General features: G+C 42.2%; 1 protein-coding gene across 1 annotated transcript; it reads right to left on the bottom strand.

The window, feature by feature from the left end:
• Positions 1-402: 402 nt before the first annotated feature.
• Positions 403-24,319, bottom strand: foxo1a (forkhead box O1 a). The gene is made up of 3 exons (XM_034207113.1): positions 23,287-24,319; positions 4,803-4,994; positions 403-4,551 (listed from the first exon to the last, which is right to left on the bottom strand). Exons 1-3 carry the CDS (start codon positions 23,947-23,949, stop codon positions 3,364-3,366), a joined length of 2,043 nt encoding a protein of 680 aa, XP_034063004.1. The 5' UTR covers positions 23,950-24,319; the 3' UTR covers positions 403-3,363.
• Between the last annotated feature and the right edge of the window lie 454 nt (positions 24,320-24,773).

Genomic DNA, 24,773 nt, shown 5'->3' with positions numbered 1-24,773 from the left:
ATTTACATGTATATGAAACGGAATACATTTGTGTGTGCATTGAAAAACACAAGTGTGGATCCGGAAATACAAGTGTGAATCCTTCTGTGTGTGCATGTGTGTATTATGAGACTGTTTTGAGTGAGTCCATATTTTTACACCACCAATTTTTTTAATGTATTTATTGTCAAAGCATTTAATGTATTCATTGCTATCGGGATGTTAAGAGCATTCCATGGAAAATAACAAAAACTGTTTCTGAAGTGAATTACCTACCCCACCTTTAAATAGAAAAAGTACATTTTATATATATGTATGTATCATCTCTTGAACATATTTGTAGCAAATTGAAACTCCAATGGACCGATAGAAACTTTTGCATGCATTATTTGTGTTGTTTTTGAATGAGAAATCTGACGCATCTTTAACACAGAAGTACATTTATTCAGGTCTTAATACATTAATATTGAACAAGTTACATACTCTTATTGATTGCAAATCACACAGCAAAATTCCAATTTACTCCTGTATATGAGTTCAATGTAACAGAGCTTTATTTTAGAATATGTATTGGGAACTCTTCCTCTTTTTACGAGGATATGTAAGTGAAAGTGTGATATCTCTATCATAAAATTACAAAAAGAATTGTCCAGAATTTTCTCTGACAGAGTAAATGTTTTGTTTTTCATTTAAACAATTCAATATCTCTTTCCATTTATTTTAGTAATTTGCTTTTTGATGCTATTTTCTAAAAACGTTATCTAAATACAAGAAATACAACAATGTCAGTTTACAAAAGCTTAGCATATTAATTACTGCATCATCTATTTTCTAAATAAACTTCATTTTTTCCCATATAACTATTTGGAACATAGAGTTTTGACAACAACAACACCATAATATCTCACAGCGCTATGTTACAATAAAATATCTCTGTCATAAGTTCAAAGAAAATGAAAAATATAACAATAGCAACATAAAATTAAGGAATACAAATGCATAGATTCAATCATTTAAAAATGTAAAGATATAATTTACTTAGTACAGCTCTTTAACTTTAGAGTGAATCCTGTGATACTGACTACATGGATTCATTACAGTTTATCCTGGCTTGAGTGACCGGCACAAATATATATAAATCATATCACATGATAAAAATGATCAATATATCACTATGACTTCAAAGGCAAATTTGGCTATAGTACATTATGGCATGTTTGGGTAAGAAAAGGCAACACCTGGCACAAAGCCAAACAGCAGCTTCTTAAAACAGCCTTTTGAAATGTTTCAAAGAATATCTATTTTTTCTTCTTAAATCTGCCCCGCTCGCTAGCTTTCTTAGAAATCTACGTCAGCAGTGTAAGATCAGGTGCCATTACTGCTCTGGAGTACACACATTTTCATTTCAATCAAACACTCAAACTAATTAAAGAGATTTCCCCTGGTCATTACTCCAAGTCATTAGTGCTTGAATGAAAAATCGCATACTCAAGAGCCCTTGGCGACGTGATCAAACACACGCTGATATATGTGGTTTCTGGATAAATAATGCAATTAGCATTAATATAGAGTAGGCAGATTCAGTTTGTTATTTTTAAACCAGCAAGACTTCATTAGGAGCGCTCATGTCATCAGACAGCATCTTCACAAAGGTAAGCCACGATCTTGTACACAATTTGTGACTCAGCATAAAAGTTCACTGAAAGGCTGACAAGCTCATTGTTAGTACATCAATAAGTGGGAAAAGCAAGTCAGAAAATGCAAATATACACGCTCAATAAAATACTTAACACTTAGTGGCGCTTTTCAGGGGCAAAAAACAATCAAAATAGACTTGTTAAGATGATTTGAGCTATGAAGTCACATGTTATATTTATGTAATGAGACTTGTAGATGGGTAGAGGTAGGAGGGGCAGAGTGAAAGTGGAGTCTCATAAAAATCAGTAAAGCTGATCCAACTTATAGCATCAGACAGCTTTTTGGACACAAAGGAATCACATTCCACTACTTTAAATCAGTCACACTGACCTTATGAGACAGAAAATGTAAAAACAAAATAAGTTCTGAAAATGAACAGGGGACAGGCTGGATACTGTCTTTGAGGACAATCTCTGGCAAGTCTTGGACTCAGCCGCGGTATGAAAACAACAGCAGCACTGACAAAACATTTTACCCAGCGACCTGCCTTGACCTTTAAACATTCACAGAGCTGCGAAGCGTTCAGGAAACCTTAGCGATAACAATGTACAGTCCCTCGTTTCTTCATGACTTTTAAAATCAGAAAAGTGGGAGCTTAAAAAAAAAAAGAATGCACCATACTTTTCTTCAAAACTGCTGGATTTGAGTATCTTCTGGACCGTAGACATTTACAATATAAAACCCTTCAAGCTGCAGACGACATCTCCTTTGTTAGGCACAATAAATAGGCCCCTGTGGTATTAAGGTTCAGAGTGACAGAGACTCAGAACAATTCTAAGTGCAGGTTCTGCACCAGCATATATCTATAATAGCCACAAATAATTTAGGTCTCAAATATATACTAAATCCAGTAAACATCCACTACATCATTTTAATATACATTCTTAATGTATGTACAAGAAATCTAAAAAGTGTGTTATCATTTTTACAGCCTGATAGAGAAGAATCTTCAAGCACAGATCTGTCCACACAATGTGTTTGAAAGAGTCCGATCCAGTTTTCAACGTTTTCAACGTTCTGCTGCCTTGACTTGTTTCCGCTCTGTAAACAATATTTACAGTCTAAAATAAGAGGCCTGATTTTACAAACTGTATGATGACATTAAGTATATTCAGGCAATAACAAAGTGAGTCATTTTGTAACATCATCCTTGAGAAGTCTCTCTCTCAGTCCACAAACCCATGATCCAGATTACCTTCATAATTCTTCTGTAATGGTTATTAATTATCACTACACTGTACATAGAAAAGTTTGATTGTGGAAACACAGTAAACATCATGGGTTGAGCTTGTGCACTTCTACAGATTGTGCTGCTGCTGATGAGATGTAGTTGGCAGTGACAGAGACACAACCACAGTATAGCATCTGTGACCTTGAGTAAACTAGAGAGGTGTGTTTCAGTTTGGCTCTTAGTTTAAGGCAAAACATGTTTGGCACTTAGTTTGTACAGGATATTTTATATTTCAAAAAAATAATTCAGATATTATCTTCACCAGTTCCGGGGCTCTCACGCTGATCACGGCCAGTGTCAGTCTGCAGAATTTATCACAAAAGTGTTTTTCGAAAAACAGAAATGTTGATGGTAGAGCGGCTGGAGTTAGGCTGAGGATGAAACATCCTGACATACACTTGTTTTGTGTCAAATTAGTTCTGGGTGTGCCTTTTACCAAAAGAGCAACAGCACATCTACCCTGACACCCAGCTGTGTGTGGTGGTCTTCACTCCGTGGGGGAAACCTTGCTGGGTCACCATTGGCTCGAAGTTGAAGTCCAGGGAGTCCCCATCCATCAGAGTGTCATGGAGCACCGTCTCCATGTCAAACTCAAACTTCTCGATGGACATGTCGTCCAGGTCGCTGGGCAGCTTCTCCGGGTGCAGGGGCTGTGGCATTCCCTGTCGGCCGTATCCGTTGGTGTTGAGGGGGCAGAAGCCCCCCGGCATGCCTCCCACACTGAGGTGGCTGGAGAGACCGTAAGGCATCTGCATGGGGCTTTTGACTGTAGGCAAACGTGTGTTGCCCCCACCGTGGCTCAGGGACATGAGCAACCGGCCATTCATAGCTTGTGACGTTACCGGGGCCTGGCTGTGCACATTGTGGGGGTGAGGGTGAGAGTGACCGTGCGGATGTACACTCCCTCCTCCCATGAGTTTGGCTGCATGCTGGCTGCTGCTGTACGGCGGCAGCATGCATCCTCCGCTGGACTGAGACACCACGGTGTCCACTGACGGCATGAGGTCTCCGTGCTGGTCTGTGTCTGACGTCAGCAGCTCCTTCAGGAGCCCTGCGGGGCAGCTGTACTGACCCATACTGGGCCCGAAGCTGGGCTTACTCTCAGGCAGCGTCTGCATAGACATGGACGACATGCTGTTCATTCCTGCTTGGCCGTACACACACTTGCGGTAATCCTGCTGAGGCTGCGCGGCCATGCTGGGGGAGCTGTAGGCGGGGTACCCAGGGCTCGGCTGCATCATCGGAGAGGGGGAGGACTGGGAGGATCCGGGGGTTGTCACCCCGCCTCCAACCTGAGAGTTGTTGGGCGAGAGCAAGTTAAGGTTGTCCAGAAGGTTCTCCATGACGTTCGCAGAGCTGTGTCCCAGAGAGCCCGTCATCTCTGTGAGACTGGGCAGCGTGGCGGTCATCTTGGTTCCGGTGGCTCCTGGGTAGCCCATGTGTACATCTGCATCCCCGAGCTCGTCCTCGGGCATGAAGGGCGACAAGCGGCCGCTCAGAGTGCTGGCGTTGGAGCTGGTCCGAGGCCTGAAGCTGTTCCACGCATCAAAGTCGTCGTTGCTGTGGGAGTTGGGGCTGCCGGGCCACTTGGAGTAGGAGCCGGGGCTGTCTGCGCCTCCGTCAGGTCCTCCCTGAAGGGATAGCTGGGGGGGGGGGGGGACAGGGAGTGCTGTCAGTGTACCGAATAGACATGCTGTATTTTATATGCCAGAGACGTGTCAGCAGTGTCACATATGTGTGTGTCAGACGTAATTTGAAAAAATACATACTAAAAATAATCTTAAATAGACAGAGAGAGTGTGGAGACAGAAATAAAACTAAATCCTGGTTAAAAAATGTAAACATCAGCTATGTAGTACCACAAAAGCCTGCGCTGGATTCTCTATGTCTTTACCTTTTTCTTAGCTGCTCTTCCTCTGCTCTTGGTGAACTTGCTGTTGTTGTCCATCGAGGCGGCTCTGCGCCGCGGGGACTTGCCGCTCTTCCCCCCCTCCGGGTTCAGCATCCACCACGAGCTCTTTCCCGTCCCCTCATTCTGGACACGAATAAAGCGGCTGTGCAGTGACAGGTTGTGTCTAATGGAGTTCTGAAGGAAAGGGAGAAAGCGAGAAGCAGGGTGAGTACAAGCAGGGAGATGTGTGTGTGCCCTTTTTCAAAAACACCTCAGATCTGCTTTAGCATACAAGTGCAAATCCATCAGTACAGGTGGCTCTCTTTAAAAAAAAAATGTGGCTTGACAGTTAAGAAAGGGGGGAATTTAAGGTCACTCAACAATCGAAAGCCAAATAAACTCATGTGCACTCACATACGCAGTACTTTTACTCCATGAGCAATACATCCAGAAAGAACACAGTTTACAGTAAAGTATAATCTTATCTCCAAATATACTCTATATGTGGGCCTTTGTTTCCTTTACAATAACAGAGGGGCCCATTGTAAAACACAATTAAACCAACACTCACATTCCACCTGACTACGTGTCTTGTCTGAACCAGGACTGAATCAAAGGGAGGAAACAGACTAATCTTTCCTCCTTACAGACACATTAATAGTGCGCTCTAACGTTGCTTAGTGACGCCCCCAGTGGAAAAACTAATTTTTGTGCAGGAAGCTAGTGAAGCATTATTAAAACACGGCAAACAAGAGCGGGAATATTGGGCAAACGTCTGCTAAGCAAACCACAGAAAGTGAGACACTATTTCTGTCCTACTTTACTGGAACACTTCACACTTCATTTGTTATCATTTTCAAATCAGAACAACGTGTTATTAAACTGACTATTTACCCTCATAAAGTAATTTACACTGTGGCTCTGTATCGAGTCAGGGCCATAACATGAAGTAATAAGCCCTTTGTCAGGACATTACTGTGCATGCGTAAAGCTTGTTGTTTTGGAAGAAAGTCTGGAACTCCCAGTGCACACACATGCAGAGCGTGCATAGTGGCCAACGTCATCAGGCCTGTTCCTGCTGTGAGTCACTGCTTCACATCTGGTTCCCAGTCTGCCCTCTGCTCTGCCTTCACCTCTGCTTCTCTTCAACTCTACCACCTCTCATTGATAATTATTTCTCGACTTTAATGGTTTGTTTAGTTTATTTATAGCCTACTTTTCCAAGTAATTTGTTCAAACTTCAAATTCTTACACGTGAAAAGATGGAAACAGTGGTGGCAATGTAGCCTTTTTGCCTAATAAAGAAGGAATTACTGTACTTCCATAACATTGGTAGACCTGCATGAGACAACTATACAACATTTAAAAAGAGGAAGAGACTGGGATATCCAGCTTTCAAGTCTCTGGTATTCAAACTCTTGAGAAATGACATCCTACATTTTCAATAATAGAGCTTAATATTGTAGTTTATCATATCCCCCTGTTTAATGACGACACTTTTAATACCCCACAACCTCTCTGTGTGTGTCAATTGTAAGTGTCATTTAACCCTAGTGACATGACGATGAGGGTCATTTTCTCAAACTATGGAAAGCTCCCTCTTGAGTCACAGAGGACATTATACAACTGTTTGAGGAGAGCAGTCACGAGTATCTGGACCATGAGTGGATGCATGTGTCCTACTGTGTGCTGCAACTACTTTCCTCCACCTCTTACTGCTTGTCACTGGAGGACCTCAGGCACTAAGGCACCTGGGGGCTGTCTGAAAACTGGACTTTCATAAATGAATGACACTCTGACTCAAATGACCTGACTGCCTCAGCCAATCGTCTCGGGGCTGGTTTGCAGCATCGTGCACATCGGTAGCTATGACAAAATGCGGGGATAAAAGTCTGGTCATGAGCCTCTCTTTCCCATGACTGCTAAGAGTGCTGGCAATTTCAGCTGTGCTGCAAAAAGGAATGACTGCAATGTGAGAGCAGACGCCGGGATGTCCTGTAACGGCCCTATATCTTCCTGATGACAGGAAGGAGAAACTTGCAGCTAAAGTCACTTTAGAGGGTCTGTTTTCTATGGCTTATGTCACTGGTTGTTGTGATGATGCAGAACATTTAAAAAAACTGGTTAAAGTCTTTATTTAAGTGTAGGAGTACACATGAAGGGTCATCAAAACTGTTCTGATGGGAAATACCAAAACCTCGGCAGAACTCCGTGTGGAGAGTGTGGCGGAGCGTGTCTAGTTGGGCCAATGGAAAAGCCTCGTCTCCCACTGTGTGTGTATGTGTGTGTGCGTGCGTGTGTTTAAGAGCCAGCTCATGTTTTTAGATCAATGGCAGCAGTGGAGTATGGTTTTGATTTTGTTGCTCTCTCTACTGCAGCCAGTCCTATCGACACGCGATTTGAAATGAACACACGCACATGAACACAGTCATACACTGAGTGACACTAACACACTCTTGAACATGTATGAATGAAAAGTTAGGATAATAGGCCTATTGTATTGTGTGCTTCTTTAAATTAATATATGATTTAAAAGTTTCTTCTACAAAATACTTTATTTCTTTTGGATGCGGCGACTTTATGTGACATTGATATATCTCTGGCCACAGTACACAGGAATCTTAACATTCCAACTAATCACTGTGTGCAAAGTTCAATCGTAATCAGAGCCGACTTGTTAGTATCTCTTAGGAAACAGTAAAGGCAGGATTCCCAGCCAGGCAGCCATCACAATCAACATTCCTCAGCAGGTTACAAAATCCCCTTCTACCGTGGCTCGAGGATCCTATCTGGTGTTGTCTAAAAATATGACGACATTGTCCCATCTTAAAAGTAGAGTTATTTTGTTTTTTTAAACAAAGAAAAGACAGTAATACAGTGTTGGAAAGAAAACAGAAGATTGTGGACAGACAGTGATAACTTTTTGTTGCACTGAGGAATGTAATCATAAAAAATGTTGTGAAAACAGGCAGTAACTTGACATTACTCTGTCTCTGAAAGCCAGAGGCCATAAAAAAAATGTTTGCTCTGTTCTGCCTGAACCCACCACCAGGAGCAGCAGCTCCGTATTCTGAGTCAATAGAACAGAGTGGCGCTGGGAAAACATGAGGAAGTGACCACATGAAAGAGGACTGTGACAGGAAACAGAGCTGACTTCCTGCCTCACAGGAAACGCGGCGGTCGTGAGGCAGAGTAAAAAGGCATGGAATGCGAAAGCCGCAGCGCTGTGGGCCAAATGGACACCACAAACTCAACCCCCCTCCCTCGCCCCCCACTACCAGAGAGTTTATGTTTATCTCTGATGTCATGCATACTATATTTATTAAATGGAAGTAATGTTCGCTTTTCCGGGGGACTGCTGAAACTGAAATACGTGACTGGATACGTCATGACTCAACAAGTGGCTGCAGTATGGACGTCTGGGTGGTGTGTTAGGCAGAAGGAGAATGTGTTTTTTGAGTCTAGGCTATTTAAGAAATAGAGAAAGAGAGGTTGTGTGTGACAGAGTGGGCATGGGTCAGTACACACTGTGCTGGTATAAAGTCCCTTACTGGCAGCACTGCTGAAAGGCCACAGTGTTCAGTGCATCACCCTCTCCTCTCCTTCCTTCTCCACTTCTATTAATGCTGTTTTTTTTCACCTCCTTTCATCTCCTCTCTGCTATTCTCTCCTCTCCTTTTATCATCTTGTTTCCTTGTCTTCTACCAATTGTAACACCTACAGTATATCTCCTCATCTTGTTTCCTTAGCCTCGCATCCTTCCTTAAAGTATCCTCTCCTCACACATTTTCCGTAGCAAAGTACCTGCAGAAAACTAGAGAAACAGACAGATGTCGACACACTGACGCAGGTTCTGCAGGGTTGTCTCTTAAATGTCAAATTGGATAAAAAATCCCCCAAAAGAGAGCTACACCTCCTACTTGCAGGGCTGCTTTGAATCGAGTGAAGCCACAAGTGAAACCTCATCTGCACAGCCTGTACAGCTATAGGTATGAAGCATCTGCAACAATGCTCCATCCTCACAGACTGAAAGCATGCAGCAGGTTTAAACTCACACGGCAGCAGTTCTCTACGAGGTTTCACAAACATTTACCAGAGATAGGGAACCGGTGGAAGTGAAAAATGTGGTTTCCCTGCACTATTTCCACAGAACTCATTAGAGAACCGGTGCTGTCCTCAACACACTCCTTCACCTTTCATTAGCTATGTTTTGAAAGTAGTTAGGTAGGTGTTCTGTTCTAGCACTGTAACTAGCTATTTTCTGTGTAATGTCTGCGGCTATGAAGAGAACAACCTATAGAGCATAAGGCACAGCATTTCTAACCACTAAAGTAAGTAGCCCTAAAGCTGTTGCATGGTCATGTCTGGAGCTTTGTGCTGAGTCTGGCTGAGTTAGAGCAATGTGGTTCAGACAGAAAACCTGTAAACCTGTTATTAGCCTAACACTAGCTCAGCAGGTCTGCCAGCTTAACAACAGCATAAGGCTGAGCACACAGCTCCAGGTGAGGCGACAAGTGACAGGGAGCTACTACTCACTGGGATCACACACACTAGCAGGGTTTTCCCCTTCATGTTAGATGTACAAAGTATTCTGTGATCCAGAGAGCGATTACAATAGATTCCAATAGATTATGAAAGCAGGTTTACCTAAGGTGGCACATTGAGGTTAACTGGCAGTAGAGGCCGATCAAAGTGATAACACCTCCAGCTAGTGAAAGCTTACATGGGCAAGAGGGAGGATGTCATATATATTTTATATTGTCAGTTCTGCCTGGTTGTTTAATGGTGGGGATTTCTTATTTATTGGACATACATGGTCAATGAAGACAAGATCAAAGGACTTTCTGACCCAAGTTCCCAAAATGTGCCGAATCATAGGATGTTAAGACTTGGGTGTTATGGTTGAAGCTGATTTAGCATAAATAACAGTATTTATACAGGGGGATTGTTTTAGTGTTGTGTTTTATGAAAATGAAAGTTGACTGTTGTATACTAACAAACAAACAAACACACAGAAAATATAGCATTACACCTTCACATTACCAAATTCACAGAGCAATCTGAATAGATTGTGATGACTTCATGTGTTTGCTGTTTGATAAGTTATCATCAGCACCAATATTGAACTGGTCGGGGATAATCACTGACCTATTTACTAAAGTCAATACAGCAATGATCATAAAAGGCAGTGGGTATAAAGAGCAGAGCACAGGAAATGTGAAGCCTCGGGCATTTTATTAAATTATTTATACCCTTGGGTTCATTAGGCTAGGCTAGGCTAGGCAGGCAAGGCAAGGCAAGGCAAGGCAAGGCAAGGCAAGGCAAGGCAAGGCAAGGCAAGGCAAGGCAAGGCAAGGCAAGGCAAGGCAAGGCAAGGCAAGGCAAGGCAAGGCAAGGCAAGGCAAGGCAAGGCAAGGCAAGGCAAGGCAAGGCAAGGCAAGGCAAGGCAAGGCAAGGCAAGGCAAGGCAAGGCAAGTTTATTTATATAGCACCTTTCAACACAAGGCAATTCTAGGTGCTTTACAAAAATGAAAAACATTCAGACAAAGGCATTTAAAAACAGTCATTAAAAATAAAATAAAAAACATTAAAAGACTGTCAAAGTGTTCCCCAAAACTAAGAAAATACCCATAGTCGTACCTAGTAACCCACTATAAAATAGTCGTACCTTGTATCCTACTATAAAGCTCACAATAGTTTTAGTAAAACTAAGAAAATGTACCCTATAATCCACCCTCGAACTATAAGATCCTTTAGTTTTTTCCGAAACTAATAAAACTGGCCTCTAGTTTGACCCACAAACCATTTAAAAGTACTTTAGCTAAGTTTACCTGTGTCTTTCTAGGACACCATTAAAAGAGTCCGGAAAAAAGAAAATGATTGTTGTCATTCATGTTGCGTAGCAGCGAGCAACACAGCACAGCGCCGCAGATTGTACTGGCTGTGAACGGATAAATGTGTCACTGTTAACAGTGGTATACAAATAAGCCTCTTTAACCACAATTTTAATTTTTTGAAGCAGACCCAGATTAAAATAAAAAACTGACATGATTCAACCAGAAATAGACCATCGCTGCCCTTTCCCTCCATCCCGCCCCATTCCTAGTCTTCTATTCCTCCCTTGTCCTTTTCACATGCTCCTCTGGGACATTGTGCACATACACTTCTGGCCACAGCTGATCACACACTCATGTTGCAGCAAAAACTGTCCCTTTCTTACCCGCTGACGTCAACTTTCAATCATTTAAAATGGCATAGAGAGTTGAGAGAGGAGGCCAGGACACATGCAGAGCGCTTAGAGTGGAGTCCTTCAAATTCAATTTAGAGTTCTACTGTATAAGCCCAACTAGGAGTCTTTGACCTATAAGAAAGTACCTTACCAAAATGACCATTGTGACACGCTGAGTTATATGACCATCATAAAGCACAGATGGAAAGGCAGAAAACACCCGTCATGCAGAAGCAAATCTGTCTGCAAATGTATTTACTGACGGCCTCTTGGCAGGACTCCTTTTCACAATCCTTTGCAAGGAATCTGAGTGCAACCAACCGCCCTCCCCCTGAACACACACACACTGCTGAACTTGGAAGCCTGAGCGGATGATGATTGGCTAAGCTTAAGATTGCGCGGTCTCACAAACGCTGCAGACAAATGATAAATAGTCTGCGAGTAGTTTAGCGCATAAGGCGAGAAGCAGCAAAGCCACTGACACTCCAGGATCATTCATCGCCGTATGATAGTGTGAGACGAGTGGTGGAGTGGAGGGGCTATTAGAGAACTTCCTGCTGCATTGTATCCGCACAGGAAGAGCTGGCCAGTCCTGATACTGATCCCACTGATGCCTTTGGTTTCTCTGGTGCAAAACACAGCAGAATGAGGCCATGCTTGGTGCAATGCAAGGGACTGGCTGAAGCAAACATTGGGTTAAGAGCCACCACTTCCTAATCAAAACTCTGTGGTCTGACTGGGCAAACAAAAGGAAAAAGGAAAGAGGGGGCCCTTGTCCAGGTAGGCTTTTCCAGCAGGATTACAATGGAGGATAATGTTCTTACTGTACATTTTAGTACAGTTCCCCACTTATGATTTGCCCTCATTATGTATCCAAGCAAACACAACTTGGTAAGAGAATAATGAATCGTCATTTCCTCTGGTTGGGCCAAGGTTTGACATTTGGAGTAATTGCTCAGAGAAAACATTGCTATTATTGATTGAATAAAGAAGGCAGAGTTGTTTGTGTTTGTTAGCTGCAAACCTTAAAATCCAATATGGCTTTTGCTTTTCTACTTTTGTGTGTCACCAGGCCATGTAGAGAAGGAACATTCCTTGGCAATTACCATTTACTAGAGTGTTGCAGGAGAATTGTAGGCATCAGTAGTTATGAAAAACAAAACAATAAAGAGTTTATCGCTGATTTATCCTATTCTCAAGCTATTGACAGGCTAGGTAAGCTTGACCATAACTAGACAAAACGATATATGTTTATTTCATAACAACGGCCAAGTTGTATTTTTAAAATGTGACCTTTTTCATGGCACTCTTGTACAAGAAACAAGAAAATGTGGGATGTAATAACTCCTGTCTTCAAAACATATGTTTTTTAAGGTTTTGTTTCATTGCTCACCTGAAACATTAACTTATTTTAATGCTTAAACTTCAAACACCACTTCATCTTCAACTAAAACTCTCAAAACATTTAAAGATATTTGAGGATTCTTAGTAGTTCTCTTTAGGAAAATATTGTTAAATGCTAAAGGGAAAAACAAGCATGTTGTTATATTGATGGATTTGCACTCTCCTTACTGTCACCTACACTGCTCGAAAGGTTGGCTGCATTAGTGGCAAGTGACCTACTGAATGATTCACATTACATTTTCTATTTTCTTCAGACTATGCATATGCTGTTTATGATAACTACTACACATACCTTCAAATAATGTCCCAGCAGCATGCTAACGGCAATCTGTGTTTACTAATTTCGCTAATTTCCTCACTCAGAATTAAGCAGCACACAGCTCATGTGTACAGACAGGGACCGGGTTGTGCTGGCTAAGCTTAACATGCTGAAATATGTGCATGTGTTGCTATGTGCGACACAATGTGAGTCTGTAAGTGCACAGAGCTGTGTCTGTGGAGCTGGGGTATTTTCTGCCTCTGATCAGCAGAGCGGCTGGGCTGGGCCTGCTCTGCTGGGATAAAGATGCAGTGTGTGGAGCACTGCTGGGTGCCTGTGTAACGGCCTGAGCCCACCATGGGAGGAGTGTTAGAGGGGTTATATTTAAACGCCTGTTACCCCAGTTCAACCTGGCAAACATGGGGATATCCCCGGGCTGTTTTTATGGTTGTGTGTTGATTCCATCAATAAATCTCCATATGGCTTCAGAGCTGAGAACATTTCTCATTAGTTCATTTATTTGATGTGTTTTATTACACTGCAAAGCACTGACATAAATAAGTGCAATTATAAACTGTACTCATGAAAAACGTCCAACACTGTTTGTAATTGGTTAAAATTGTCAAATTGAATAAAAACGACCACCCACGCTTTGAATACGGACTGTTTTCGTGCAGCTCTTAAACGCCTTTTTCTGAGATCCTCCCTATATGAATCCACATGATATTATTTATCTTTTTTGTTTCAATTCAAATGTACATGTACTAGTTAGGAATAATCATGTTGTTCAAAAAAGAAATAGGAACAACCTTCTTTCCTTTAAACTCTCGCTATATGCATGATGTCCATGAAGCCATTTGTACGTGTGCACGTTGGGCTGTAATGCACTTACCTGTTTGCCGGCTCTGAGCTAGCATGACTCACGCTCTGCCACGGAGAAAACAACTTAAAATAAAACCTTATGAGACGTAGTAGAGCCATTACAGTCCTTTTATCACAAAGTAGTTTTTTTCTCCTTCGATGGGCTCATTAAAAAAGATAATAACATCAATCATCACTACAAAGATATACTGTATATGTGAAGGAGTGCCAGGGGACTTTATTCTAGTAAACTAGTGTTTTAACAGAATCTGTCGACTGGCTTGGCTCCCTTTTTCACATGTATCTCAAAATGATTAGCAAAACACAGTTTGTTTAGCAAAAGCATATTATTCTGTTTAATAGTTTAACATATCTTTGTTTTTAATATTATCGCCCGTGTCCTTGTTGTATAGCATTGTTGCTATCACAAGTCACACAATCAATATATTGTTAGTGTGTTACAATGTTAAATAAAACGTATTTTGTGACAGTACAGCTGCATTGGGCTACTGTATTATCTATATATCTATCCATCTATTATTTTACAGGCTTAAACAAGTCCAGGGATTACTTAGATAACAAAATGGTTGTTGGTGTTATGATTTTGAACTTGTAGATTGAGCTGTATGAGCCGCACAACATCCATATCTCCTCAAATTAATTCAATGAAAAAAAACGTATCAATGGTGAAGGACAGTAGATATGAAGTGTGACATTATACAAGGGCACCAAGACCTGCACTTGGCACCCCAGAGGCGCTACTATCAAGCTGGCACCTGCAGGAGCCACACATGAGTAAACCAAAGTCTAACTCCAGCATTTACTTTGGCTCTATTCATCTGACGTCATGCACTTTTATTTAGCTGATAACGTCATGTGAAAACCACAATATTTCAAATGACAATTCAGAGAATATATAAGAACAATTTAGAGGAACGATAAGCAATCACACTGATTCCTTTTATTTCCCAGCCCTGAGTAATGCAAAGCGGATGAATTTCAAGAAATTAAGGATATCTGAAAGAGGAAGAAGCCACAGAATCTGCCGTTATGCTCAGTGTTGCTTCCTCCGCTAATGACATCAGTACCCTTCTGCTGCATACCTTGTACTGCTTTCAAAGCACCCACTTCCTGTCAGTCATGGGCATATATTTGCATCTCTTGAAAGTGTGTGTAGCAAGTGGAGGAAGAGAGAAGTAATAGATTCTAGAGAAGAGATAATTAAAGCAATGATGGCAGACAATTATATCATTAACATAACTAATACACTAGACAGGGAAGGCAAAGGACCATTTGTTTATAACATTCATAATGTGCTACATTAAATTAACAATTTTTCCTGAGATCCCATGATTCAGGTTTTTTCTCTCAAGAAGGATGGATTGTATCAGTAAGAGTTGGGATAGCTACAGTATGGCGATGCAAAATTGTCACTAATTGTAATATTTCTGACATTTAGGTAAACCTCTGTGATAATTACAGGTTAAGATTAATCTGAATGAAATTCCAATGCCAGTATGTTTAAATGAGAATATTGATGAATGCATTCTCAACATGACCTCAAAAAACCCAGTGACGTATTTCTTTAGCTCTTTATCTCGCCTGTCTATTACTTCAATCAGGACATGAAAGACTCCTTGAGAGAAAAATGAGATTACATGTAGTTACATGTCCGATCTTCCGGATTGGTACTGCTGCACTTCCAAGAATCCAACACAGCCACTTGGAAACTTAAGATGCCGATCCCTGAGTGTACAGGACAATATAGCAGTACCACGAAGAAATATAAATAATCTCAGGAAAGCTACATTTTGTCTGTCCCAGCTATTAGTCAGGATGATAAAATAAGAACATCCCAGGCTGAAGCAGTTATCTTACACTGGGACGCACTTTGACCTTAAAACAAACTATTAGTTCCCGTGACAACAGGAGCAGGGGACCTGCTGTTTGACGCACAGTCATTACCGTGCTTCTGATTAAAGTGCGCATTTAAATTTCCACCCATGCCAGCCAGCTACAGGGCTCTCGTGAGCACTCATGGATGTGAACACAATCACACATGCCTGAATGCATGTGTGATTGTGTGATAATGCCCGGCCAGTCTGACAGGCACCGTGCATACTGGCTTTTTTGCACAACAATGTGGGTCTGGGTAATGCTTGTGGTCTGGGGCCCTCGACAGTGAGCAGTCCCGTAAAAGTTTTTCTCTACTCACTCCCTCGTTTTTTAAGAAAAATCTTTCTTTCACTTCTCATTTGAATGGCGAAATGATTCAAAATCAACACAGTTAGTCTTCTCACACTGTAAAACAAAGCTGCCTTCTTCCTGTTAATCCCAAAGGGACCATTTTCAAAAGGTTCTGACTGACAGGAAGTTGTGTTGGCAGAGAGAGCAACAGCGTATTCTGTGAAACAAACTTCAGCGCCTGAGCAAACCCTCTGCCAAAACAGACCACCACGTGCTCTCGGCTCGCTACTACCAAATCCACACTGAGGAAAACAAAACAATCTGACTCATCCCCAACGACTGTTTACCTGACCGTGCCGCTGGATGTCAACTCAATTTAGTTTTCTACTCCAGAGCCTGCGTGGGCACCTCTCATCTGCCCTATTAAATTAGGCTTTACTCTCTGCTGGTAGCTTTTCTGCATATCACTTCCACCGTCTGTGCAGTCACTGGACTCTAAACTCACTGAATGATCTGTCCTCTGTTGCACAGCCAGAAAAAGAACCGACAAAACACTGGCAGGAGTGCTGCACGGTTGTGTGATGCCAGTATTTGAGGTGGGTGGAAAACACCCGTGTACACTCTTGACATGATTTGTTTGAATTCACTAAATGAAAGAGGCACTTTATTGTGGTTTATCCTGGGTTCTTTCCCGACAGTTAAAGGCTCTTTAATGATGAAGTAACCAGCTGTTGAACCAGCTGTGACACTAAGTTAAAAAAGTATGTTCAACTTCATTTTCATCTGTTTTAGAGAAATAGTGTAGAGATCTGACAGTGTGTTGCATTTGGGATTTGTTTCCAAGCCCAAGCTCTGATCCAAGCAATTTAAAATTAAACTGAGAATGTAGAATAGTGTGGCTAAGAATGATCAATATCAACTCTGAAAAGATTAACATTCAACAGCTGTATGATGGAACTAAATGTTATTTGTCTGCAATAACAAGTGCTGAAAGTCATTACAAGGCCTTTCTAACAATCATTAAACGTATGAATGAAAGGTGTTCTTGTTTCAGCTGTCTAAAAATGATCATTGGTGGCTCAGATTGGTGGAGGCAGGCAGGCAGGCAGGCAGGCAGGCAGACAGACAGACAGACAGACAGACAGACAGACAGACAGACAGACAGACAGACAGACAGACAGACAGACAGACAGACAGACAGACAGACAGACAGACAGGCAGGCAGGCAGGCAGACAGACAGACAGACAGACAGACAGACAGACAGGCAGGCAGACAGACAGGCAGACAGACAGACAGACAGACATGATCCCCTGTGTGTGGTATGTGTCCCACAGCTTCTGTTGTTGCCCGATGGCTTCGTCCCATGGCATTCTGGACCATACTGTTAAAGGTTTACTGTGAAACAATGAACCAGAGAGCCCAGGCACATGGAATCAATAGTCAATACTTGTTTGAAGTTGGATTAGTGTGGCTTTATAGTTACGACGTGGCTAGATCCGTAAATACACGTGTGCCACACACAAGCAGACGTCAACATAATTTGATATCTCAGCTGAGCCACGTTGACCTGCTTCTTGCCTCTTTTTTATTTCAGTCTGTTGAGGTTTGAGTCGTTAATATTCTAACATTTTCTTGGCAGTGGGAATGAGAGACAGACAAAGACAAGACGTAAACAAATGTGGAGCGGGTCAGAAGGACAACATGACGTTGTGAAATCATGTGTGGGGCTATTAGTTTCACACGATTGCCAAATCAAAGTTTGGAGGAGCACAGTAACATCACTTCAAACATGACAACAATTGTAGGCTGTGTAACAGCTTATGGATCAGCATAACATGATGATTATTTGAGTAATTCATAAAAAAGACAAACATTTAAAGTTACTTCGCAAAGTCCAGAAATGTATTTGTTTTATATAAATGAAAATGTAATAGTCTATGTGTTTTAAAATTTGAAGATGTCACTTTCGGTTTTGGAATTTCAACTCAAAATGTGTCCATTTAAGGAAATAAATAATCAATATGTTTACTAATAATAAGAAATTATTGTTGCTGTCCAAGTGTCTATCAAGAAGTCTTACACAGAGAGTTTACCAATACTCACAGCTGCTGTACAACACTGTGTAGGAGGCAGGGCCCTAGTTCATCCCTATGGCAGTGGCTCATTGGCACATGAAGCCAAACATTTTTGACTTCTGAGTATAAAATGACCAGAGTGTTTCGCATTCAAGAACCCATAGAGCACACACACTGGCGTTTACTTCAACCCCGCCTCCCAACAGTTCTGCCTCAGGCTCCATCACATGTGAACGACAGCACTAACACTTGTAAGGAGATACTGGATTAAAATCAGATGGGGAGAGAAGGAAAGTCATGATATCACACCGCATAAAAAAATTAAAATAAAGTATAAAAGCCTGTGCAGGAATGTTCCTTGTGTTGGCCTGTCTGTCTGTCTGCCATCGTGTCTATGCATCTGCCAGCAGCAGGGCTTTAATTATGAGGCCCAGGTTACACACAAACACACACACACAGGAGACTAGCGTCCCACATATCTCTCACACAGTGCCTCACAGTTCCGCTGACTAACCAGTGGCACCAGACTTTGGCCTGCGGCTCCTTGATTCCAGTAAATGTTGTGTTATGCAACTCCTAACAAGTGTCACCCAGTCTGAACTTAGAGCATTCTGGGTCTCTGCAGCTCTCACTCTTTTTCTTTCTTTATCTCTTAATTTTTCTCGGAAGACAGTAAGTGGTTAGCTCCTTGGAGTTTGACTGAGAGGGGGGGGGAAGCAGTGACTCTACACAACACTAAGTGTGCCCTGCTTTGGGCACAGGCAGAACACCAGGAATGGAGAGGCAGGAAATGGGGAGGCGGGTGAGGAGTGCTCATCCAGCTCTTTGCCTGAGAAACACAGCTGCCCCTCATGTCTTGGGGCAATGCCAAGGTTAGAGTCCTCGAGGGGGGTGAGAGGTGTGTGTGTGTTGGACGAGTAGGAACAGGAGGACTGATGTTCTTTTCAGTTCCCTGTCCTTCTTATACACACACTCAGACACAGAGAAACGCACAGTTTCTGATCGGTAATTAAGTACAACCAGCTTTGTGATAAGTAAGGAATTAAACGTCTCAGCTTCTGTATTTCTTTAAGCTTTATTCCTAGGGTTTAAAGGCAAAAAAACATTTAAGATAACACACAGCAATTACACCTCCACATGTATAAAGAACAACAACAATGTGTCAAAAAGGTACACCATATCAAAAATAAGCTAATAAAACTAAAACAGTAGTCTTATGTGACTCAAAGACTTAATTACCGATCAATTAAGCTTAAAGCAGTTATAAATACCTTCAATGGAATAATCAGATACAGTAGGGCTGGGCAATATTTACCAAGAGGCAACAGAAATAAAATAATTAAGCTACGCTATTGACAGCGATGTGGCGCTATCTTTGATGCCATAGCACAAGAAAGATTTCTCACAAATATTAATGCAACACGATTTGCATTCTGAATATAAATCACCAGAGAGAATCATAAGAGCCATTTCCTGTCCAGTATCCCACACCCATCTCGTATCCGGACCCTTTCGGTGATACCTGCAGTGTTTACTGTAAGACTGAAAGGGATTGGAGTCATCGGGTGCATTTACATGGTAACGACCCCGGTGTCACTCGTTCTACAATCAGCTCGGACCTGCGTGTTTGTCCGCACCGGCACAGTTTGTTTTGAGACCCGTGGGAGTGTTTACCAATGTAGATTGAGGAATTTCAGGTCAAGAGAGCGTCATGTACAGAGAAAAACCTCCGACCAAAATTGATCCCGACACTGACATCAAAGAGCACCTGAGCCTTCCAGCTCCACTGGCTGAAACCAAATATTTATCTTGTGGTGACGTATGTATACTACAGAAATACAAGGAAGAACTGATTTTTGGAAGCTATGCAAGGAAGTGTGCATAGTATATTATAATGCAAGGGTGATATTTGAACCACATACAGTAATGCCATCTTATGGAGTGAAATAAGGAAGAAACCGGAATGGGACAAATATAAATAACAGCTCCGCAGAGAGGTTTGATGATACAGAATTTAGGCCATCTATTCTTCTTCCAGTTGGACGGGCGTTCTGTCCAGTCCACTTTGAGAGATTCTCCAAGCTGGTCCCACCTGGCACAACTGTCCTCAAAATTCACACTGTCGCAGACGGCCTGAGAAGTGTGGAGGCTGTCATGACTCAGTTCAGACACGACCGACTGCGGAGGACTGCCTCAAACAATTACAGAGCAGACAGCCTTAATCATAGATTAATGAAAACGACATGTGCTTTAGCCCGTTCCCTTCAGGAGAAGGAGACCCATCTGTTCAGAGAGATCAGTCACATGGACAAATGATCCCTGGTTAACTTCAAAAAGACTGAACTTACTGTTGAACAGTCAGAGGTGCCTGGAAACCTAGAAAGCATTGGTGTTAAGACTTTTGTCATCCTGATTACCGTGTAACAGCACAGAAGAAGCCACCACATAATAATTACAGAACATGTATGGTTCTCTTTCTGTTTGTTTTTGTCGTCTTGAAGGTTGATGGAGTTAAAACCAAAGGTGGATTGTTTTTTTGGTTTCGAATATTTTTGTCATTTTTGCAAAGTTGTCTTTGGAATGAAGTCACATTTTGTGTTTCCAATAAGTCATGTTGTCTTAGTCGAGTCAAAATGTAACAATGCAGTCAGAGATGTAAACAATCTATCCTTGAGAATTTCAAAGAATATAGATGTCTCATCAAATTTGAAATGGAGAGATTTAAGCATATTACTACTGATTGATTAACTGTCTGGAGGTCATTCAAGAAGAAACAACTCAACCAAAAACACATGTCTGGCCACTAAATTACCATTTCACATTGTTATCTTTCCTCACCTTCTCTCTTGCCCGGCTCATAAGTAAATCGCTCCGAAGAGACAATGTGTGATAGCCCCCCTGTGTGGAACCGAAGGGAGCTCTATGAATAACTCCCCTCGCAGCAATGAATGGCACTTTGCTTTCCCACAGTATTACTCAGTCTACACCCCCAACATGGCAGGATAAGCAGTGAGCCCAGGCGGTGGCTGAGCGCCTCTCTCCAAGCCGCCAATCACACAATAACTATCAAGGGATTGAACAATACTGAGAGACTTCACTGTTTATTAAGGAAGCCATTAATTAGGCCTTAATGAAGACTAACCAACATGTTCACAGTGTTTGAATCTATTGCATACTTGGCAAAATATAAATATTTACTAGTGTACATAATAATGCAGCTTGACTCACAGTTAATGGTCTACATAATATATAATAATAATGACGAGTACAGGATAATCATCCTATTTTTAAAGTCAACATCAGTTAACATTTTATTTATATGCTGCAACCTCAGACGCTACTAACCCTCTGTAGGTGTTTTTTGCCTGTGATAAAATGTACATTTATATTTGTGTGAGTTGATATGGGTATAGAATCTCATTTTGACTTTAAGAACTCAGCAAATATATTGTTGTCCAAATAATCAATTTAATATGGTATCATGATGACAATTGTGAAACTGTACACCACAAGCTACATCTTGGGATAAAGGTCGCTTCCCTTTTAAACATACCCTAACCCTTATCACTGACCCACAATTGGCTTTTATCCTCAATTGGACAAGCCGTCCACCATGATTAACTGGAGTTTAGTCAACAATGTAGTCACACACACACACACACACACACACACACACACACACACACACACACACACACACACACAACCACACACACACCACACACACACACACACACACACACACCACACACACACACACACACACACACACACACACACACACACACACACACACACACACACACACACACACACACACACACACACACACACACACACACACACACACACACACACACACACACACACACACACACACACACACCACACACACACACACACACACACACACACACACACACACACACACACACACACACACACCACACACACACACACACACACACACACACACACACACACACACACACACACACACACACACACACACACACACACACACACACACACACACACACACACACACACACACACACACACACACACACACACACACACACACACACACACACACACACACACACACACTTTGTGGGGTATTTCACCACACTCAAGGGTTTTTTCCTCTCATTTTTCTGAAAGGGCTAGGTTTGACAGCTCAACATGAGTCTTGGGCTTGTTGTAAACACTGCAGTCAAATTGATGATTTCAGAGTGGGCATTGCTGTTGTGCTCTGTCAACTTTAAACCAGTGTAAAAAAAAAGCTTCTTATTTTTATAGTTTTTTTAATCTATCTATGTTATTCAATGTAAAAAAAAAAGTCTCACTTGAAATCCTGTCTGACATGAATGTGTCACCTCTCAGCACATGACTCAACCATGGGAGCCTGCTCTGACAGGGGAAGACATAACCCCCCCACAACTGCTTTACATTTCATCGGCAACCCAGACAGACTATAACAGAGGGAAGCCGTAATAAATCTCTCAATGTGTGACTACAGGCTCAATATAATTTCCCGCTGAGAGAATAGACTGTCATCAATTTATTGTCAGACACCACTGAAACTATTTGTCTCCAAAGGGAGGTGTACGCCCTTCAATAGTGTTCAGTGGGAGGGCCTGCCACACCACATCAGACATTTTAAGTCCCTTCTTATGTAACACTTTGGACTGTTTCCAGGGAACATGAATGCTTCTGGTATCTCCTTACGACATAGACGTCCAAACACAACTTCATTCAAGAGTCTAATGTGGAAAACTGTGATTTAGCCTTAAAATCTATCATACATTTTCTAGTGACAGCTGACAGAGGGGAACTTTCTTGAACACAAAACTCACAGCAGTTTTGAAAAGCACACGAGGGAAGCAATGAGGCAAAGAGGGTAGAAAAAAACCCTGTTGAGTCAGCAGACTCATATAAATCACATACTGCAGGGAGAAGTCAGATGACTCTCAGGTCATGGTAGCAACTGGCCAGTTTAGTCTAAATTGCTATTAACTGGATGGATGACAATGCAAGGGGGGGGGCATGGTTTCATAAAACCATGCTGGAGCTAATGATTAGCAACTTTACAGATACTTAACTCCTCATGAATGCTTTTTTGTAAAAACACTTGTGGGGAAGACCCTGTTCAATAACAGTGACAACCATAGATGATGGTGATAAACAATAAAGCTCTGATAAAAAAAGCTATATATTCACAGTAGACTATTCAACGCCACAGAAAAGCCAGCAATCCCTAGGGGAATATTACAGTGATACCATAGTAGATACGAAACAAATTGCATAAAGAACAATCAATACCCTGTGAGAACTGCAGACACATAAACTGGCACAGGCTGCTGTTTTATCAGGCACAAGCAGCAGTCATTCGCCATTCATGCTATAGATGACAAAGATTTACGCACACTGTATCTCCTGGATAAAAGTGCCAAAAAAGAGAAACGTACCTTCCAGCCTGCAGAGCTGTTGCTGTCTCCTTTGTCCTTGAAGTAAGGCACACTCTTCACCATCCAGTCGTAAATCTGAGACAAAGTTAGTCGGTTCTCAGGGGAACTTTCGATAGCTTTGGTTATAAGGTCTGCATATGACATATTCCCCCATGCGTTTCGCCGGGAGGAGCTGCTCTTTCTCTGGGCAGCGGCGGCAGCGGCGGCTGCGGCGGCCGAGGACGAGGAGCCTACCGGGGAGGAGAGCAGAGGCACCTGCTGCTGCTGCTGATGCTGCTGCTGCTGCTGCTGATGCGGGAGTTGTGGGTTCTGGTGCTGCTGCTGGTGCTGCTGCTGCTGCTGCTGCTGCTGCTGCTGCTGATGATGGAGCTGCTGTGGAGGTTGTTGGTGGACACAGTTCTCCTGACATTGGAAATCGCTGCACAGGATGACAGGCTTCTGCTCCGTGAAGTCCTCGGTCTCCTCGAGCAGGCTGAGGTTGTTGATGAAGTCGTTGCCGGTGGGCTCCTGCTTCACAGACGGCACCGGGGAGGACGTATTGGAGTCGCCCGGGTTGATGAACTCCGGCCGGGGCAAAGGCCAAGTGCATGAACGGGGCCGCGACAGGGGCTCAAAATCCGGGTCGATTTCCACCAGGTGTGGCTGCTGGGCCGCTTCCGCCATGGTCGAGAGGTGACGGAGCCAAGTGTTACAATGTCATGTAAATGTGACGAACCTGTCGCCTGTAAAAAGTTGCAACTTTGCCAATGAAATTCGATCGAATACAGATCAATCTGTCCGGGAAAATAGTCCTCCGCCTAGGCGCAAAGTCTGCATGAAAGTCACATCCCAGCCGGTTAAATTTGTGTTAAAAATAATACAAAGTTATGTTTTCTAAAAATGATTTTCCGTTGAGCAAAAGTTCTCTGAGTGTCCTCGGTGTGTTAACCTACTGCTTTGTTTTTGTTATCCAGTCGTACTAGTGATATTACGTCTGCGCCCCGTACAGCCTGTTGACTCTCTGCGTTGTACATGTGAGGACTTACTGGAAGTATCAGCTGACGCCGCCCATATTGGATTGACACCAGGAGAGCGCCAATGAATGGCATCGAAAGAGTTGGAATACAAAAATACCTTGTTTTCATTCTTTCTGCTGCTGCTAATAGCCCATAATCACAAAGTGTAGTAATCTAAAGTATAGTTTATAAGCCTATAAAGTAAAAACAAATACCAAATTAAAATGTTCTCAAACATAAGGATAATGCGTAGATGAATAGGGAAACATTTGAAAAAATACGGATATCAACTTTGTATAATATCAAAGGGAAATATATAAGAATATGTCTTTTTTAAAGAAGGGGAAAAGGTGTTTTCCTCTGGTAAATGAAATGATTCTGGCAGGATCTTGTTGGGCCAGAAGTTGTTTTGGTTTTCTCAGCCAACTATGGGCTGTATTGACATCTTGTGGCTATTGTGAGGTATGACAGCATGACACAGCCTGCATGCAT

The sequence above is a fragment of the Gymnodraco acuticeps genome, unplaced genomic scaffold (genome assembly GCF_902827175.1).
Source record: "Gymnodraco acuticeps unplaced genomic scaffold, fGymAcu1.1, whole genome shotgun sequence".
In the NCBI taxonomy this organism is placed as follows: Eukaryota; Metazoa; Chordata; class Actinopteri; order Perciformes; family Bathydraconidae; genus Gymnodraco; species Gymnodraco acuticeps.
The sequence above is the reverse complement of the archived record's forward strand: the minus strand, read 5'-3'. Positions and strand labels throughout refer to the sequence as shown.

Bases quoted from the DNA above. Each gene is read 5' to 3' on its own strand.
- foxo1a (XM_034207113.1), bottom strand. From the start codon at position 23,949: ATGGCGGAAGCGGCCCAGCAGCCACACCTGGTGGAAATCGACCCGGAT. The intron at 4,995-23,286 runs GTACGTTTCTCT...CCTTTCCTTCAG, and splicing joins ACAGCTCTGCAGGCTGGAAG to AACTCCATTAGACACAACCT. The intron at 4,552-4,802 runs GTAAAGACATAG...CCCCCCCCCCAG, and splicing joins GAAGAGCAGCTAAGAAAAAG to CTATCCCTTCAGGGAGGACC.